General features: G+C 37.7%; 1 protein-coding gene across 1 annotated transcript in view; it reads left to right on the top strand.

Moving 5' to 3' along the window:
- Positions 1-21,456, top strand: part of LOC136675598 (PEX5-related protein-like) — a 33,490-nt gene that overhangs the window by 2,544 nt on the left and 9,490 nt on the right. The window contains exons 2-6 of the mRNA XM_066652232.1: positions 14,740-14,851; positions 16,081-16,284; positions 17,788-17,917; positions 18,913-19,000; positions 19,702-19,785. Of these exons, the coding sequence (XP_066508329.1) occupies positions 14,740-14,851; positions 16,081-16,284; positions 17,788-17,917; positions 18,913-19,000; positions 19,702-19,785 (618 nt within the window). The remainder of the gene's footprint in view (positions 1-14,739; positions 14,852-16,080; positions 16,285-17,787; positions 17,918-18,912; positions 19,001-19,701; positions 19,786-21,456) is intronic.

Genomic DNA, 21,456 nt, shown 5'->3' with positions numbered 1-21,456 from the left:
AATCTTTCACAGTTTATACCATACCTTTCATGCTAAAGCTATGAGGAATATTTCATTCTGGATTGCTTTAATTATTAATCCAGGCAAAAAAACAGGGCTGCCAATCAGGGCAAAGACTATTTACATACTTCATTCTTAAAGGCACAGCAACAATTTTTAAAAGTATTCGACTATATATATATATATAATGGCACGTTTATTAAGTCTTTTTATTAAGTCATTTATATTTTATTAAAAGTATAAACATTTCTCAAAAGTATGAGATGCACTGTCACAAGAAGTATAATAATATAGCACAATAATGAATAAGATTCTAGATCACGTTTATGAGTTTTCATCTCCTAAATATGACTTGCTATCTCAAAAATATTAAGACATTACACAATAATTATCACATTAGCATCTCATAATATTCAAGTCCTTTCTCGTAAGTATATTTACGTATGGGATGCTAAGTTGCACTATGTCATATTTATGCTGTTATAATTACCAGATACTAAATCACATTTATAAATGATTAATGACTTCATTTAATATGCAAAGTGTTGCATTTATATTAAAGATGGAGAAAATAATATAAGTAAGGACAGGCTGTGGGTCAGAACAGAGGAAATAACTATGATGAAATACAATATATGATAGCTTCTTATTTCTAGGCAGTTCCATGCAGTGGTTTATTTATAGTTATCGTCGTTTATATGCTTTTCATGACCGTGTATTTTACAGTTCATACAGTTGTTGTGTTGTGTGTTGGGAAGTGTCTAATTGTGACCTGATTTGTCACAATAATAATAACATATGACCAAATTGCTCAGGGCGTGTTCATTACTAATTCTGAGGAAATGCATGAATGCTGTTCCTTGGCAGGCTGCTAAGGGCATGTGTGCTCCACACATGTGTAAAGCTAAGCATCAGCAGTATTATATCTGAGCTTTAACACCTCGGGGGATGGATGATCTTCAGCGCTGGTCTTTTGGGAGTTGGGGGATATGCCATGTCCTGCTCAGTCCTTTCTCAGAATAATAGAGCAATCCAAGGTGAGAAATCCCTTTCATCTTCCAATTGTGTTTCCCTCCCAATGGGTAATATTGGCTCATTTTCCAAAAAATCTGCTGAGATTTGCTTAGAAATATGAGCTTACTGCAACAAAATATTGCTGCCCTGGCACATTGGTAAGAGAATATCTGAAATCTGTCATATCATACATTTAACAATATCACACACACACACACACACACACACACACACATATATATATATATATATATACAAGGATAATTTTTAAAAAGAAAGATATCGGTCAGTCTTTCTCAGATGATTATTTATATTCTAGGGATATAATGTAATGCATGAATGAAATATAATGTATGAATGTTTCAATGGGGATGAAATGTAGGTAAATGGTAGATACAATGTATTATTACAAAATATTACAAGTGTTATCAAATCTCGAGCTCTGTATTGTAAATCATATCAAGCCTGAGGATATCGTTATTGTTACATCCCTAGCATTTATTTTAATATGTTCATATTGCACTGACAAGTCTTTCTTTGTAGAAATGAGGCTTAGACAATTTCACTTGATAAGATCAGTTTAAAAATGAAAAGTAAAAAATATTAGATACATTTCCTACATATTGCTGTGTGCTCACTTTGCAGACACATCATTTTTCCTGTGTGAAACTTCTGCCTGGAGCTAAACATGTGGGATCTGCTGAGATGTTTTCTGTCTCATAAGCCAGGCTTACTGCTTTTGAACTGGACTGATAATGAAATCTTTTCCAGCCACTGAGCCGTACTAGAGCTGGATTTGTTCCTGAGCTCTGTAATTGTTTCAGTTCTCACCTGTGTCAGTGAGCAAATATGCACTCAGGCATTGATTGACATTTTCAAGACATTTATGGAGGGCCTGAACCCCCGTGGAAGCTCACATTCATCTGACTCAGTCTACCTCAGGTATTCTTCACACGCTTCACCTATTTGTCTGACACAGCTGGAATATGAAGAGAATATACATTCAGTGATATACAGGTGGAAATATATGCAATAAAATGCCTCAAATGTAGCAGAAACCAGCATGACGGAGCAGTAAAAGATTTTCTTCACATTATGAAGCCATTATACTGATGCCTAGTGGCCTGGACATATCACAAATTATTTACTTAATTTTTAGTCTGTTTTAAAAATGGCCACCTTAATGAAGTAGACGCGCACATAGTGGAGCATATACACATTGACCACAAAACACATTGATTATTCATCTAATGTGACTTTGAATTAATAAAAAAAATTCACACGAAAAACAATCACATTCTAAATTGTCCATTTTTGGAGTTAGAAATGCAATACTATTGAAACATCACAATACTTGAATTTCCGTTTATTTTTCATTTGCCTTGTCTGTGAAGTTACTATTTTGGAGTTATAGGTTCCATGTTTTCTACTCCTTCACAGCCATATGCTACTTTTTCTGCTCAATTAAACACACATTTTTCTGCTAACACTATCCATATGTGCCTAAGCAACCAAGGTTTCTCTTTATTTCCCAGTGGAGTTGTTATGTAAATCAAACCTGCTTTATCAACCCTTAAAAGGTTTGTGAGTTCTGAGAGTACAATGAGTAAATGTTTGGATTCAAATCAGAAGCACTGGTGATAGCCGGTTTTGCTAAAGTCAAAAGGCCACCCCTTCAGCTCTAAGTAAACTAGATGATTTTGTTGCTTTTTTATATTTTGTAACTGAGCTACAAGGCTAATGTTGCTAACGTTTAAGCGAAGCTACGGCCCCTTAACTTAGTGCTATGCTAGATAAAATCCTCTCAAATTTACCTTGAAATATGCTGTTTAGCATAACACATGTATTGCTAATACATGTGTTCAACTGCAAGCACACACTGGTATAATCTCTATAGACAGGCTTAAAAAAGCATAGGAATGCCTTAGGTCACCTGAAGCTAAGCACTAGAAGGGTACAAAACCTCTCAGTACTAAGCTGTCTCCAGTGGAACTGCTCCATCCAATACGTTTGGGAAGATTTACAGCGGAGTTTATGATTAAGAACTAGTCCTCCAACACCAGTACTTTATTTCATTAAAGTGTATGTGTCTGAATGCACTCAAATCCTCACAGCAATGTTACAACACCTAGCAAAATGATTTCCCATAAGAAAGAAATCAATTTAAAACATAATCAATGGCATAAATTCTTTATGTAATAGATATTATAAGTGCCTTGAAAAAGAACTGCAGAACCATGGATGCCGACAGCTAACAAGGGACACCTGGTTAATATCATGTTTGAGTAGCAGCTGAAGCAATTGCCTACTTGTGCTAAACCATTCTGGTGCTTTACCCAGAGTTTAGCTGACCCTTGGGTCAATAGAAGGAATGGGCAGACCAGCCAAAGCAATCACACAATCAATAACGAAGATAAATGACAGGAAATAAGCATCAATTTCTTCTCTGGCTGTAACTGAAGGACCTGCTGAAACCTAACGCTCGCAGATTGATTACTGGATGACTCTGAAAATGACAAAACAAAACATTACTGGACAAAGCTCAATAGAAAGACAGTGGGAGAACAAATCCATTTGCCCATATTAAGGAAAAACAATATTTCCTCCCATTTTCTGATTTTATATTATATATAAATTATATATTATATTTTGCTGCTTCTTTTATTTTGCAACTGAGCTACAAGGCTAATGTTGCTAATGTTTAAGGGAAGTTATTGCATGTAGCAGGTAATTTGCACATGGAGATTCATTCAGAAATTATATATACTTTGTTTAATATTTTAAATTCTGATTGACCAAAACACTTTATTGCCTGCTGCAACCTTGTAATAGGATGGAAGGCTGTGATTGGTTGGAGAGCTCATATTCTAGATTTTTTTACATTGTAGTCTTCTGAGATACGGGGATTACAAGGGCCACATAATTGATAATTAAACGAAGTTTGGTGGGCCTCCTATAACACGTTTCCGGTTTCACACAGCTGAAACACAAAAACGTTGTAATCCTAGAATTTATAAATGATATCATTTTTTCAAGATTCAATTTAAATCTGTAATGTCAGCATAATCCACATTAATTTACTGTGAGTCAGCACTGACCTCATTTAGAAGTGGTTCAATATCTCCTCCAATAAGTTTCTAGTTCTAAAGCTTGCTGGAAATAGGTGATTTAAATTGCCTTTGCTGTAGACATTCACGTATGTACATAAAACTATAATATAAATTAATTTCAAATAATAAGGGTTCCACCATTTGCGGGATATAAACAGTTTATTTGTTGCTGTGCCTTTAAGGCTAATATATGAAATTGCAAATTGTCTTTTTTTTATTGGCTGTCCTCTATGGTGCCTTGATTAAATGCCTCAAAGCAATTCAATGGATTACCAATCAAAATGTAACTAATCACAGATAATTCTGACCAATCAGAAATCCAAATGAGGTTCCATGGCTATTTTGATGAATCAAGGCAGTCATATTATCCGGTATAATTATTCATATGATATAAGTAATATAATTCGTGAGATGCATGCAGGCTAGTGTCACATTATACATTCACCAAATGCATTTCAATATAATTTTGCAATTTGTAGCAAAACATTGACAGTATTTGCTGATGGGGCTGGTATTTTGCTCCATATGCTGTAGCTTTATTCTTTGTGTCTTGACTGGAAGCTGAGGAGTACTCAGTGTTTCCTGTGGTTTGAGGTTAATTCTTATCAGGGAACTCATCTGGATTTACAGATACAGATGTTGTGCCACTTTCCCTGAACCAGATCACGCTCATGGATCTTTTCTCTGTTGGACGGAAACTCATTGGACACTCAGCTGATGTGTTCGGCTGAAATCTGAGTGTTGAACAGCAAGGATTATCAGGAAATGAGGCCAAAGCGCAGCACAGATCGCACTGGCAATTTCACTGCATTCTGTTAGGCACATGATGTCATCTGCGTGGATTTGTCTTTACTGTGTGGGTTTAATTCGGTTTGACGAGATTGGTCTACCTCAGGTAACCATGTTTAAAAAAATCTCAGAGTTGTTTCTACATTTTCTAAATGCACAGAAAACTGACCAAAGTGTTAATAGCTCACCCTGATGAGAATTAGCCAATAATGGCATTTAAATGCCCTTCGAAAAGCATGTTTATCATTATTATTATAATTAAGATAAATTTAATTGATGTAGTGATATTATCATGACAGCACTATTCAAAATATAACCTCATACACGCACATGTTTGGAAATATCTTGATCTGAATTAATAACAAATTCATTAGCATTAAGAGCAAAACATTTAATGCTCTAATGTTTCATTATGCATCTTTAAGGGTGTAAGCAAATCCTAGTGGTTTTCTATTGGATTTAGATCAAGACTACTCTAGCATTCATGGTGTGTAATCTGTTCCATCAAAGCTGTTTTGCCTCGCCTTGATATGCTCTCCTGGTTCACTTCAAATCTTTCTAAAGGCTTCCCTCTCCTGGTAAGTGCACCCAAGCAAAACTACAGGATGGTGCTCTTTGAATAATTTTTAATAAAGTGCTGCTCCTGAATGCATCATTAATGGTAATTAGTTGCTAATGTGGCTGTGAAGATGTGGAGCTGACCTCGAGTGTGAAAGATTGATGCAGCCTCTGTCTAGGTCTCTCTCTCCCAACTTTGGAACCAAGCTTGTTCAAGGCAAAGTCCATCTTTTATGGAGAAGATGATAATTACTCAGGATGCAGTTTGTTTTCAGTGTGTTACTGTTTTATGAGGATGCACATCTTTGGTAACAACACTTTCTTCAGAATGCTCTGAATATATAATCACTCAGATGGAACAGGCAAATTGAAAAGACTTGTAATAAGACAAGTGGAAACTTAAAGACATGAAAAACTTAAAGCATGCGACTTTATATTCAGACAAAATTCAGGGACATACTGGAATCTGAAAATTAAAGGGACCTTATCCTATATATTTCCTGCCTTTTATTTCCTTCCCTGGAGCTGCACTTATGATGCTTGTGTGGATTTATGCCACTTATAGATTTACTTCCATGTTTCAAGGAGCAATTTATGATTTTTGTAAAAAGTCTTGTACACATTATCAATCGACCATTATACAGACACCTAAAGGCCTGGCTTCTTTACTAAACATCCTTGTAACATGGCTGCCCTACATGGGGACCTCCTCTGTGGATCATAAACTTGTTCATTCAGGGACTAAACAGCAATTGTTTTAAACTTCCCATCTACAGTATAAAATATTACTATGTGAAAATACACTACATGGGCCAATGTTTGTGGACATCTGCTTATTCAGTATTTCTTGTAAAATTATTGTGTTTAAAAATAATCTTAAAAACCTCTGGAAAGGCTTTACACTGATGATACTGATTATTTCTTTGAAGAACTGGTGCCATTCAGCCATGAGAACATCGGTGTGACCAGATAATTTCATCTATTTTACATTACAACACTCATTTTCACAAGTTGACTTTTCTAACAATTAAAAAAACAATGGTGGATATCCCATGTATAATCATTATATTTTCAATTCCATTATACAGGTTGGTTTAAGAGAATACTGGGGTTCTCTCTGGTCCCTGAAGTAATATCTGTCCTACCATGCTCTCGTACAGATGCATTTGGACATAAAAGAATCAGTCCCTAGACGTATCCTCTATTCTTTCATCTAAAAATGATCTGGTGCTTCAAATGCTTTGAGGGAGACCTCCGTATGAGTTGCGTCCAGTGTTCGCATCACACTGGCTTTGCAATGTCAGAGATCAGAGCTCCATCATAAAGCCACACAGTCTTTCAGATCTCCAATCAAAGCACAAGAAGATGTCTTTATGGGTTTGAATAATGAGAACACAGTCATAAGCTGCCTTTTTTTAACAATATGAATTTTACATTCTTAAATATATCACAGACTATTAAATGAATTGTAATTCTTCCTTTTTTGTAAAATCAGGCACATCTCTGTGCTATATTTTATTTCCGACCTTGACTCCTCATGTTTTAATTGAGCCGAACTGATAAAAGCACTACCCTCCGAAAATTAATCTCATAAGCTACAAAAGTCTTAACTATTCTCCTGTCAGTCAAGGCACTTGCCACTTCCAGACTGGAGCTGAGCAAGTGCTCTATAGCTGTTGAAACGCTGTTGAAATACTGCTGTGTTGAAAAAAAGGCAGGAGAATTCAGTGCTGATGCTAGCATATTGTTTGCTGCTGCTGTTAGTAGGACTTCTATCCCTGGGATGGTCAATTTTCTCAAAGTAAACAAAGCCAGAGTCAACTGGACACAGGGGAGCGCCCGTTATCACACTCAGTGATAAAAGGAATAAAAGGAATTACATGTAGGTGTCACAGTATGTGGAGAATGCCAAGGCATTGTCTGGAGGAAGGGGCGGCACGGTAGCGCAGCAGGTAGTGTCTCAGTCACACATCTCCAGGGATCTGGAGGCTGTGGGTTCAAGTCCCACTCCACGTGAGAAGTTTGGTGTGTTCTCCTCTGGGTGCTCCGGTTTCCTCCCATGATCCAAAAACACACGTTGGTAGGTGGATTGGAGACTAGAAAAGTGTCCGAGTGTGTGAGTGAATGTGACTGTGTGTGTTGCCCTGTAACAGGTGACCCTGAACTGGATAAGGGTTACAGATAACAAATGAATGAATGAGCTAGGATGAGCTAGCATGCTAAAAATGTGGCTTGAAAAACTAGAGAGCCTGTTTTTTTCAAGGCCATCTATTTCCTTAGGTTTTATATAATGCACCACTCTGTTTTTTAAACGTTTGTACACAAATTTTAATTACAGTGAACTTAGCTACATTAAGGCACTCATTTTGAATGCACATGTTAAAGTTGTAAACACACAGCTTGTTCCCATAGAAAAGCATAAAAATGTGATGCTAGCAGGAGGGGTATAAATCCCATCAGAATTGTGCTGTGAAGCTGCAGTCCAGTGTTCTCTAGAATGATAAATTCCTTCCAGTATGCCACAAGGATCAAGCACCACAGCAGTGTTCTCCCCGTCTAAACAGCCCCATTCAGAACAGCTGGTTTCAGCAACTGTTCCTTTAAACGATAACAAGCCTCTTGCTTTTCACCCTGACCCAACAGCTAAGCAGTGAGTCGAGCGAGTCGCTGGACATCACATTATTGTTCACATTAATTAAAGAGAGTGCTCCCTGTATTAGAGTCAGTGAGCTGTTCACCTGTAGATCAGAGTATTTAATTTCAAAACTGACCTGGAAAGAGCATCTGAAAACAAATAAACCAGGCACATCCAATCATTGAGACTGTGTGGACAGCCTTTAACTCTTTTGGGCTTTGCTTAAAAATTAATGACAACTTCTTTGGAGTATTTCCATTAACCTTAGGCTTAAATGATGGTTATCTAACGCTTCATCTTTTCTGCCCCATTGATATCAGTTGATATCACTAAATTACCATCTCAAACTTGATCAGAGAAATGAGTTATCTCATTAGACTATCTAATCTAACAAATAGGCTAATTATACTTGATACTGTTGGGAAATTGTTTTGTGCTTCTGGTAATTCTGTGAGAATGTGGGTCTTATTTCCCCTGTACATTCTGTTCTTGTGGTTTATCTTCTGTAAATTTAGGCCTGATTGATTTTATGACAATGCAGTCTGCATCTCATTTAAGAAAAATGAGGAAATGTTAGACGCCGATACTGTGGGATGTTGCTGTCTTCTCCACATCCGTCTGATTTATTTTTAGTTTTCGATGCCATGGCATCTCCCTGACCGCAAAGATTCAGAGACAAAAGACGTTCAGGATGTAAACAAAAGGTCAAACATGAAGTGAGCTTGGCAGAGGCATCTCGAGGACTCGATAGAAGTCCCTCATGGCTGTGTTAGTGTGGAGTGCATTCAATTACACGGATGAATCGACCAAATATATGAGGCAAGACAAGCTCTGGGTCTAAACAAATAGTGTGGAACATGAGAAACCATCAATTTGTCCTTCTTACTTTATGTTTGGGAAGTTCACTTGGCCCATGTCTTGTCCTCTGACGTGTGGAACATTAGAAATCATCACTTTGTCCTTTTTATTTAAAGTTTAGCAGGTTTGCACTTGGCCTGTGGCTTGTCCTCTGGTGTGTGGTTCATTTTTAAACCAAACTGGACAGCTACAGAGCTCTCTTCTGCTGAAAACATCTGACCTCCCCAGTGTCCTGCTCATGCTGAAAATTAATTATTTACGTCAAGGATGATGTACCTTTAAAATTTGCTGTTAAACCCCTTTGCCCATTTGAGATTATGCCTCAGAGTGAAGCTCTGAATCTATGAAACTCACAAAGTCCCTGATGTAAAAGGAACAGATATAAGGATCATAAAGTGCAGCGGACAGCACGAAAACATCTGCAGACGTTCTTTGTTAAATATGGATGTGCTGGTGCTATAAATGGGATCTCGGAGCAAAAGACCATTGCTGAAAAGTCCTGCTCCTGACTCCACACTTCCCTAGCACCGTTACACAACGTGACCTCCCTAAAATCTCTTAGTGCTAAAAAGTGCAGCTGGGTTCTGTGCCATGTGAGTTCGATTTTACTGACAAAATGTCTTAGAAGAAAAATGAACTCAGGAGGCCGCACTGATAACACACATCTCATTGTGCACTTCTCAGAGGCAGCGATTTCCATAGCAGATGGAACTCTGCATGCTTATATTAGAGTTAATGTTTTGATTGATTATACAGGTTATTATAGGTATTTCGATTTAGATCTAAGTTATTACCAATGTTGAGTTTGAAAGAGTGTCATGTCATGTTTAGGGGGTTGTATTAATTCCCATGGCATTGGTAACATGCACGTGATCAAAGTTACAAATCCAGCATATCGTCACTGTCCAATAAAAAAACATGTTTCTCCAATGCTTTACATGAGAAGGAAAAAACCTTCTTAGCTTTCACTGGAAGAAAATATATCAATTTTCATTTTGGCACATTTCCATTTGTCAATTCATCATATAATTTTCCTAAACTGTGAAGGACAGCTACTGTGTTCAAATAAAAATCCAACAAAATTGGGGATACATGTTTTTTTAATGGACAGCGACCGTATTTATTCAATCTCTAACATATGGTCGCTGTCCAAGGAAAAGCATGAAAAATGACATGAGAAAAATCTTAACTCTAAATGGACATCAGTGTAGAAAGATTCTATTCCAAGTAAATTTGGACTATTTCTATTTGTCCATTCATCATGAACTTTTCAAACTCTGAAGGACAACTGGTGTGTTCAAATTGTAAAGCTAAGAAAAAACATTTGTTGACCTTTTACTGTTGAAACTTGTCTGAAGTATGATTGGCTGTAATTCATTCACAAGTGTTGAATTCGTTTACTCCTTTTCAGGCATTTCCATCAAAGCTGAGGGGATTATTTGGTGTTAGATAACAGCTGTGAGGTCACATCTCAGTGCTGTGGCTAGCGGCTTCGCTGGGGCTTAAATGGTCCTCAGCAGTGTCAAACATGGCTGCCAAGTGTCCCAGTGGTCTCTCCTAAGTGCTCAGCTGTATAAGAGTGAGCGCAGCTCTTAAAAGCATCAACTTTCAGAAGCACTGTCGTGATAGATGGTGTCTAGCCACTGTGACCCTGGATGGGAACGGTGCCATGCAGTATGAAGTCATTTAATGCTCGAATCGATGTTTCTACATCATACAGTAGACATGATATTCCATCAGCCAGGCTCTGGACCCGCTCAGAATTTTTGGTCAATGTCATAGCAACATTTTAGATGTGAAGCCCCTCATGGACCTGTCTTATAATGCGCTGTTTTCAGCATTCACATGCACACTCACACTCACTCTCTCAAACTTAACAGGCAGACGATTGTCCACTAGGGGGGGACCTCTATCACTAGTATATCTTTATGTATTTCACATCAGTGACACTGTGTGAGTATTTGTTCTTCTCACTCCTTGTACCGTTACCAGGTTTATCTTTTGAGACTTGGTTGAACTCAGTTATCCTTCCTCATGTTCTCAGAGTGTTGTCTTCATCATTCTGGACAAGCTACATTGTAGAAATGTCTCTTAGAATTCATTCTATCAAAAAAAAAAAAACATATTTGAATTGAATTGAATTGCATGTCAGCTCTTTGTTGTGTCAGTTGTGTCCATGTGGATATTTTATTCATATTTTTAAGTGCAAATTCTGGCCTAAACTTGCTCAACTGGAGCAGATCTATTAAAATATCACACGGTTAAAATCTATTGGTGGAAAAGTGTACCACAAACTGACACAATTCACTATTGATTTCATTGTTGTAGGGGAAAGACTCAAGGGTGGTTGCCATGGTGCTGAAGGAGCTACCAAGTAAAGCATCTTCAGATGGAAACCCCCTCTTCAGCATTACAACCAAGGTGGGCTGAACACTTACACCCACCAACGGGAAGCGCCTAGCACTTCCTTTATAGATTAGAAACCCCCATTCACAGGGGGTGCTACCTGCTTTAAATATGGATTAGTGTTTCCCTTCACACGTGATACATCTGTGAGTGATACACTAACATATTCATTGGCTGTAATTCATTAGACAGATTCAACTGCTGGATGGGGTTTGATCAAAATAAGCAAATTCCAGGATGTTTGACTGTGCAGTCCCGAAACTGTCAAACCCCATTCCTTATCATTACGACTGGAAGGAAGCTAATTTGAGCATCACTCCCCATAGCTATTTGATCTCATTTTTAAGCTCCAATCTGTTTCTTGTTTGCATGTCAGTGTTTTTTTTTTTGTCTGCTTGCCAAAACTGACTGTGGATGTTGCTTGCTTCTTTGTATGTGGCATTTGTCTTGGGTTTCTGCAAGAAAACCAGTGCTATTTTCTACAGCAAGTGTTGACTCAGTTGTGAAACTTTCTCAGAGAGGAAACTCCAGGGCCTTATAATCTTCCAGAGAGTACGACCCAATGAGAATTAAAAATACTGTGATTCTTAGTTTTTCATTTAATAAAATCATCAAAATATCATTTTTAATGATTTCATTCAGCTGGAAAACAAAGTGGTTACAATATTTGCAACAGAAAATTGTCTAATCTTGATTTTGTTCACCATGGTATTTTATAGAGCTCCGGATAGAGTTAGTTAGGAAGCAAGAGAGGAATCAACCATGTTTAAATTTACAATGTGTGCAAAGCAAACATCAACCATATTATGAATGGTCATTCTCCTATTAATATATTGTTTTTCATTTCAAAATTTAACAATCATATTAATCATTGAATTTACAAAAATAAAGGTACATTTTTGCATTCTTGATGTCTTTTAATGTTTGTGTTGCATATTCCATAAAATAAAACCTCTACAATGTAATTAGACATTTGCTGATTAAAGTTAAAGAAGATTGTTTTGTATATTTTCAGAAAGTGTGGAAATCATCTTCGAGCAAGTAGAAAGGACCTAGAAAACTGTTCTTAGTGGTAACCGAGAGACAGAATGAGCTTTGAGATTGGGACGTCTGGCTTTTGTCCTGTTTGCCTTGTGGCAGAGGGCCATGGCTTTCACTATATACATAATTATGGGCTCTGCAATGAAGCACTTGTGAGCTCTTTGTATGCACAGAACTGGAAAAAGATCATACAATGGAGAAAATGGGAAACATTCAGTGTCCTTTTGCAAAAGTGAAGGTGACAAATGGACATACATGGTCAGGTACCACTTCAGAAATATGTATTCCTCACATTTAGCTATAGATCTCTCAAAAAAAACATCTCAAACCTGCAGAAACATCTGTTCGGTCAGTGAGTCTGTGTTCATTGCCGATTTATGTTTTGAATTATATCGCGGGGCCAGTGTTGGACAGTGTGAAGGGCGTTTGTGTCTGGCCTTTTACACTTCAGAATGGTCAACATAAATTGTGGCAGGTATCCATTTGGCAAAATGGATGGTATGGTTTGACAAAATATGAAACTATGTTGGCTAATGATTTACAGCAATGTGCATGCAATGTGGCACATTGAAGCAAAAATAGTCTCCAGTTTGCAAAAATATATTGTATAAAACCAAACAAAAATAAGCTAAGGTTAAATAAGCTAATGTTAGCAAATGTTGCTAACAGTAGTACAATATATATTAATATTTTTATAGAAAACCCCTTAAAATTAGTGTACACCAGAGGCGATTGCTCTAAGACTGCAAGGGAAGCTTAGCTTCCCCTAAAATGTCAGAAAATAAGTGATCAAATATATACGGTCATGTGTAAATGTCATTGAATAAATATGCACTACAATGCGCTCAACTTTAGTTCAGAATCAGCTTCTTATCACTGGTAAAAACACGGCTTTCCTCTCAATCATTCCCGCAGATTCACAGTGATTTAAACAGCGTCCACAGAGTTCAACAGCGAAGCAGTGAAGTGCAGCGAAACGAGATGAGTCATTGGATAAATGCTGGGCTTTGTCCCGCCCATCGGACGCTCAGAGTCTCCCGGGGGTCTATGGGGCAGTGGGCTGGCCTCGGCTGGCCCGGACGCTCAGCTTCTGCATGATGATTGGATGATCTGTCTGAGGCTGAATCCCTTTTTGATTGACAGCGAAATGAGCGAATCAGTGATCCTTTGGTGTAAAGATCCGTGAGAGCACAGGTGGACACACTTCACATGGGCCAAGGCCATTTAAGCAGCCTAGCTCTGCTGGCCGTTGAGAGGACACTAGTCAAGTCCCTGGAAAAGACGCCTTGTTGGTACGACAGGGTCACAGATCATTTTCTTGAAAAGGAACGGAGGGTAGAATTTACGTATAAATAAACCGACACATTTTATGATGTAGGCCGAAATTGAGCTTCCCTCCTTGAAAGACCAGCATCCGCCACTGGTGTACACTGATGTTCATTTTTACACAATACAGCTTGTATAATTTCCGTAACATGATGTGAATGAAAAGGAATGGGTTGCTGTGGAGTAATTGCAAATTAGCTTGACTTCACTTTTATTTTTACCAAATATCAGCTTCTGCAGTTTCAGGAGTTCAGTTGTCAGGAACCGAGGATAGATGATTAGTTCTGGACCTTAAACACCACTCCAACTCATCCCAAAACTGTTTCTTCAAGGATGGCATTTAACATAAATATATATAGTGTGCATTATCTTACCATGAGCTTCAGGCTCAATCACAATGACACTGACAGAGAGAGTCATGTGTTAAAGTTAATCTTAGATCAATATCTAAAAATAACTGTATATTATAAGCTCATATTGAACAGATTTTGTCCCTTGGGCTGTTAGTGCTGAAAGTCAATGTATATAATATCAGCAAAAGTGGACATGTAATTGAATTTTGTTTCTATGGCTTATTTTATACCACCTAAAATCACACAGTTTGATCCAATATTGGTAAAATAAATTTATTATGACATTATTTTACATATATCTAGATTTCTGGGCCTGTTTTAAGTAATTTCTTTTCTGAAATATTGTCAATTTATTTATTATTTATTTATTTATTTATAAATTATTACATAATTTAGCTTTGTCATAAAATACATTTTTAAGTAAGTAAAAAAGGATAAGACATTTTCTGTAGATAAAATCACTTAAAACTAAAAATGCATTTTAAAAAGGCTTTAAAATACCTCATAACATTCTTACAGCAGTCTCATAATGAGAAATATGAGATATATTTTTGTTTTCACAGTAAATATATGAAACATATGGAAAATAAAAGAATGAGATTAAAGGGAGTTTGCCCGTTTTGTTTTGTGTTTTTCTCGTGTGCTGCAGTTGGGAAGTGAGCACCAAGAGAGTCGTCCGTTACTGAGTCCATCCATTGATGACTTCCAGAGCGAGAGCAGAAGCGATGGAGCCACTCGCCCGGTCACCTCTAACACAGCAGGTTCCTTCTCTCTCATCTGTTTATCCTGCTATTCTCCATCATCTGTCTCTCCTCTCCTCTGCTCTCCTCTGCCCATGTGGGCTCTGCAGTATATCATTTGTTATGCCTTAGATGTATAGACTTAGTGTACTCATTTTGCTTCAAGCATTCATATGCATTAATGTAATTATATATTGGATTACATATTTAGCTCAAGAAATCATTAATATTTACATTCTGCACTGGCAGAATCAGATGATTTTCTCATCAGTCTGAAATCATAAGTAATATTTATGAGTAATCTAATTTTTTGCATAAAAGTCTGCCTTCATTTATTTAATACATTTATAAATAGACATTAAATACTAATTATCTGAAAAAAAAAATATATATATTCATTTCTTATTAATCATATATATATAAATGGAAAATGCAAATCTTTAAGTACTGCACAGCAGTGTAAGTCTAAAGGGAGTCTGTACCGTCTCAATGAAACGTCCTCAGTTAAAAAAAAGAAGCACAGCTGCAGCTCCCACAGAGACTCGCAAAGACTCTACATTCATCATCTCTGTCCTTTTCTTGTCGTATATGTGCACATTTGAACAGTGAGAAAAAGGCCACGGTCAACTTTAGAAACCTGTTCAAGTCTTTGATGACCTTTTACAGCACTATTTTAAATCCAGAGTTCCCTTTGCTCAACTAATAAAAGCTTCTTTAGAAAGCTCTTAGTGCTCAGCTTTTCATTAAAGTTCAATTGTAAAAGCATAATGTCCCCTTTAACCCCTTAAGCTGCAGGCATATTACTCCATTGTTAATCTTACAGGAATGTGGGGCAGAGGTGTGCATCCATAAAATTATTTGAAAGAGTCTGAACACTCCTGGTCAAATTCCATGGTTTATTGATTGTAAAAATAAGATAAAGCAACTTCTGCAGAGAATAGACAAAACATAGCCTCTTACTGACTATTGTAATGTACAGTTATAATTGCAAAATGTTTCATTGATTATGTGATCACGTCAATATATTACATAATTTTTCCTTGGGCCAGATTTCAAGTCAAACTTAGCAAATAAAAAAAATTAAATAACTGGTTCTGTTTTGTAAAATGCTCAGAGACCAGGCAATGTGATTCTTCACTTCTTATTATATGCACTTTAAAATAATATATATAATTTGCTCTGGTAAACAATGATTTATTGTTCCTGAATAAAATATAATGCTAACATTTATCATTATTTCAACCACCTAGTTATCTCCACGGCACTGGACCTTGTGGACCTGAGCGAGCCCAGTGAGAGGAGGTGGAGCTGGGACCGCCGGAGCCCCCGAAGAGCAGCGTCCCTCAAAAGCAGTTTCTGCAGAAAAAAAACAGAGGAGACTGAACTCATCCAGGTGGACACAGAGGAGTTCTCCACCAGCTTCTTCAACCCTGAGAGGGCCTCTCTAGACTCAGGTCTGCTTATAATTTGTATAAAACAAGGCAGCTCAGCCCTGCTAAATGTGTTGTTTGTAAAGAAATTATCTGGTGAAAAATCATATTCACACAGTTTTCCACTTAATAACTGGCCAAAACTAAATCGACACTACACCCAATACAAGAGAAAATAATGTATCAACCAGAACAGCATAATAAAGAAAATAATAAATTGCTCCTGGGTAACTGACTCTCAGTTCACTCTCCTGAGGTATCAGCGATGTCATTTTTGGACAAATCTCTCTCTCTCTCTCTCTCTCTCTCTCTCTCTCTCTCTCCTGTTTTGATTACTCAGTGTGATGCTGCTAGCCAACCTGAGTGTCTGATACAGGTCTAAGCATGTTTAGCTTGTTGTTGCCTTAGTAGCAGTTTTAAAAGATGCGTTTACATTTCAGGAGGACAAACCAAGATAGTGGAATTGTGAGAAATTGGCAAAAACAACCTAATAATATATATATTATAAATGTATATTGTGATAGTTTTAAAATAAAGAAACAAACAAGCAAAAAAAACTGGGCAAGAAAGTTAGAAATGCCATTGATCGAATTAAGGGATGCATAGAAGGGTTAATTTATTGGAATCGCTCTAAGTTATCTGGTTTTCCATCACCACTTTTTCTCAGCATATATGCAGAGACAGCTTACGTAAATGTGAAGAGTCAATAACCTACTATTAAGACCCAAGGGCTTCATTTGCAAAGGTGTTTCCTTTAATCTGTGTAAGCACCCCATTTCCTAAATTGATTTTTATACGTAAGCGTTTCTCTCCTCTTTAAATCATTTGTAGAGGTCCATTAGGGGCTGATTTTAATCCATGATTTTAATCCATTCGATATTTGTCCTTCACTCATATCCTCTGTGTGCAGCACCTCATCAGATAGCACTGAGGATGTAGTGGTAGTGTACATACAGTATATATTGAATATACATGAAATAGGCAAACATTTGTAGTAGTGAGTGGTGTTTAAATCCTGTACATTACTGTACATTGTGTTCCAGTTCCAGAGACCAAAATAGTAGTCCAGCATAATGTGTTTTGTTCCGGTTTAGGCATATTTTTCATAGATGCTCTGTGGGTAGTCTTAAATAAAATGCCACGTTTGATTTATCATAATCCTCTGGAAAGCATTAAGCAACGTGCATTGTTAAACCCATTTTCAGGAGATAGCCTTAAGCTACACTAAAGCTAAAATGCTGCTTTGCTTTCTCATCCCTTTTCTATTGAATTTAGCATTCAGTTAGCAGCCACTGTGTCCTTATCTTCTCAGAGCCTGGGGCTAAATACTGCATTGTAACAGTTATTTTATTCTCTTAGCAGGCTAGCCTTAAGCTAACGGCTCCCTCCTCATTTCCTTATCAGCTGGATGGCCTGAGGCTAACTGTGGTGCTGCCATGTCATTTTCAGTGAATGGCACAAGCTAATGGCCACACTGTGATTGTCTTATCACACTTGCTGTAAGCTAACACCTCTCCTCTGTTTCAGTGAGCAGCTCTCCTCTGGAGAAATGGGAGGACCTCAGCCTCCATCCAGATCGTGCCTTTAATGGAAGGAGGACGTGGAGGTATGAAAAGAAGAAGTGTACCTCACATCACTCCTCCAGTGAACTGCTCTGGTATGACAGCTTCTGTCCTTTTTTTTTCATATATACCCCTAATATCAATATGTTGTCATTTTATAAGATTCATGCCATTTTATCATAAACAAATACCTGTACAACTGGTAATGATCAAACCCCATTGTCTTATGGAAAGAGACCACATTTAACTAGATATAGGGCCCATAGTAAGGGCTGTAGAAAAGAAATCCATAACACTTTACTGTAGGTGTTTGTTCATAAGCCCGTATAGTACATATTAAATCTGTCATGACAACTGACATGAACCTATAAACATCTAGTGACACATAAGCAACACACACACACACAAACACTGCTATTTTGGTGTCAGTCCATCACGTAAACAATATTTTGCCAGTGGTCAGTCTATTTCCACTGATGGACAGCATAAAGTATGCCTTATCCGTCAGATACCAATTGGACACAAAAGTGTAGTTGAAGTGTTTCTGATAAAATGGCCAAGGCTTAGTACAAATTGTAGCTAATAAACACTGACAATTCAGCAGCAGTGCAGGGTTTCTTTAAAGTGTCTTGTGAAAGGTCATAGCATATTCATTTACATTAAGCCATGCTTAGCCTCAGGCTAAAGCCAGTGTTAGTCCACTATAACTAAGTCTGAAAGTAAAATAAAAATATAAAATGAACAGCTTCACTGGCAGCGGTCAGAACAAGGGCAGATGCTCTAGCTTTTCATTACTTTATGACGTTTATAGCATTTTTTTATGATGTTTATGGAATAATTTTATCCACAGCGAGTTACGGTTCTTGTCATGTTACAGTTTTATGCTAATTCAGTGTTAAGAGCACTGTAAAGATGCTTATTTATAGTGTGGTTTTCCTGCTCATGCTGGGGATAGAAATCTTAGTCTGCTGCATGGAGAGCGGTGGTCTTACCCACTTCTGTAACCATAATATATGGATTTTTACTTTAAGAAAATTGTCTAATATTCTATTTACTAGTGAACATTTATTACTATTTTGCCTCTCTCCAGGTCGGCAGATTTCAAAAGCAGCCTCTCGAATAAACACGCCCTGGAGCTGAGCATCAGCACAGAATCTGACCCCGGGCCTACAACTCAGGTGTCGACACTGAGCCTTTTCAATACTTTCAGTGAAAAAAAAATCTATAATATACAACTAAACAGTAAATGCTAACCGTATTGTGCTAACTACATGTCTAAATCATCATAAGCGTGCTCAACATCATATTAAATTTGAGTAATCATAAACATACATGTGGATAAATGATATGTGGTGTCAGGCACAGTATGGTAAACTGTTGTGTATAAAATTGGACAAATGTTGAGATTTATTAACAGCCAGCAGTTATATTGATGACTGAAATATGTCAATATTTTTGGCCAATAACAGAAATGTAAGGAAATCTATTTGAGTTTAATTAAAGTAGCAATAAGTCACATTTACCACCAGAATGTAGCAAATTATATTTATAAAACTGATTTATAAGACTGCTTTGCAGTCTTCACGTGAACCAGTTTATGCTCCATATAATGGGTACCCCACATGGGGATGTTCTCTCTGAGACATCCAGGCCACTAGGTGTCAGCACAATCGCTATTTCATTACTTGAAGTGAAAATGACTGATTGCCCCTTTAAATCTTCAGCTGCAGTTGTTTCCTCAGTGTTAGAAACTCCTTACTTGCCCTGAAACTTTTGTACTGGCCACTCAGCAGAAGTGTGCCGAGGACAAAGATAATGTTACAGGTCGAGACTGCTGACTGACCTTCTGTGTGTGTGTCTGACCATCTGTGTGTGGCAGCCGAGGCTGAGGCTGGGCAGCACTCTGTTAGGAAGACAGCACTCTCTGGAGGAGGAGTTCGTCCGAGCCAAGGCCGCCGTGGAGGTGAGAGACACACAGTCACTTTTTCAGATACAATAATAGTCATATGATCTATTTCATTTACCACCAAAGAAACATTAAGTAAAGCTTACACCATTTTCCAGGAGTTATTTCTGAGAATAGGAAATAAACACAAAAGAGTACAAACAGATGTTGCAAAAATGGACTGGCCTCTACATTGGTGAATGTGTGTGAAATTGTCCACAGATATGAGTGTGTGAGTGACTGGGTGAGTGTGTGAAATTGTCCACAGATATGAGTGTGTGAGTGACTGGGTGAGTGTGTAAAACTGCCCACAGGTGTAAGTCTGTGAGTGACAGGATGAATGTTTATGGATTGGCACCTTGTTCAGAGTGGGTTCATTGAACCCAATGATTCTGAGTAGCCTCCTGAGTTACAGTGACCCTGATCAGGATGAAGCAGTTAGAGAAGATGAATGAACGAACAACTATAACCCTGACCCTCACTTTTGATGATTTGGAAGTAGCCTGCTACTTTGAGTAGTAGTGAAACTCTTGAGTTCTTGGTTGTTATTTGCCTTTTAAATGACACGGTGTGTAAATTTCCCTTAAGGTCACTCACATAGTCACTGTCCAATACCTGCCTTCTGCATAATTACTGTATTTCTAGCCGCAGGGAGCCGCATCAACAAAAGCTGTGGGAAGCTGGAGGTGCTGTTTTGTGATTATGTCAGCTCCTATCAGTACACAGACCTATCAACAAAAGCAATGATTCAGTCCATGTCCCAGAGATACTCCCTAAAAGACGAATCATATGCAGCTACGAAAATGAAATGGTATCAGCTGCACATGAACTAATCCAAAATGGCAAATGACAAGTGCTGGGTTGAGGGGTGTTTGCCCCCACAGCATTGGGCTGTGGAGCAGGGGAACTGTGATTTCTGTAAAGATGGCTCCATTCTGTACCTTTGTGATGATTTACAGTAGCAGAGCTAATCATCCAACATCAGAATCTGACTTTACAAATGTTTTTGTGGCAGCCTGCCATCAAATCATTACAGCAATGTTTCAGTAACTAGTATAAGCATTCTGCTTTGTGTATAGACCTCTGAGCAAAAAGGAATTTGTTTCATTTCGTCCACATTTAAGCGATCCTTCCTATAAAGAAGAGCCATATGCAGCAGAGTGGGACTTATAGAGATGCTATATTTATAACATAGATGCTGAGATGTGGTCGATATCCTGAACACAAACACACACACACACACACACACACACACACACACACACACTCTGATTTAGCTTTCTCGCCCTCAAGCTTTCTCTTCCAAACCGAATCATTCAGACAGCAGCAGCTTTCTACCTCACCTTAAATGTAATAGAACAATATGCTGAAGGTGCATAGGGAGTTCCTCCCTAAAGTTTCAGGCTTGATTTCCTGCTTTGCCACATCCCACCTTTGATAGGAGAACATTAAACCAGATTTCAGAGGGGAAAAGAAATCTAATTTATTTTAATTTAGTTAAATTAAATTCAAGTTTATTGTCGTTATACCAATACAGGGTTGTACAGTTTAACAAAACACTGCCAGACTACATCTCTGGTGCAGTGATAGTTATATAGATAAACAATAGTGCAAAACAATAGACATAAACATGAGACAACAAGTACATAGCATGCATTAGCATGCATGAACAGTAATGTAGGTCACACA

Source organism: Hoplias malabaricus, chromosome X1 (assembly GCF_029633855.1).
Source record: "Hoplias malabaricus isolate fHopMal1 chromosome X1, fHopMal1.hap1, whole genome shotgun sequence".
Lineage (NCBI taxonomy): Eukaryota > Metazoa > Chordata > Actinopteri > Characiformes > Erythrinidae > Hoplias > Hoplias malabaricus.
The sequence above is the reverse complement of the archived record's forward strand: the minus strand, read 5'-3'. Positions and strand labels throughout refer to the sequence as shown.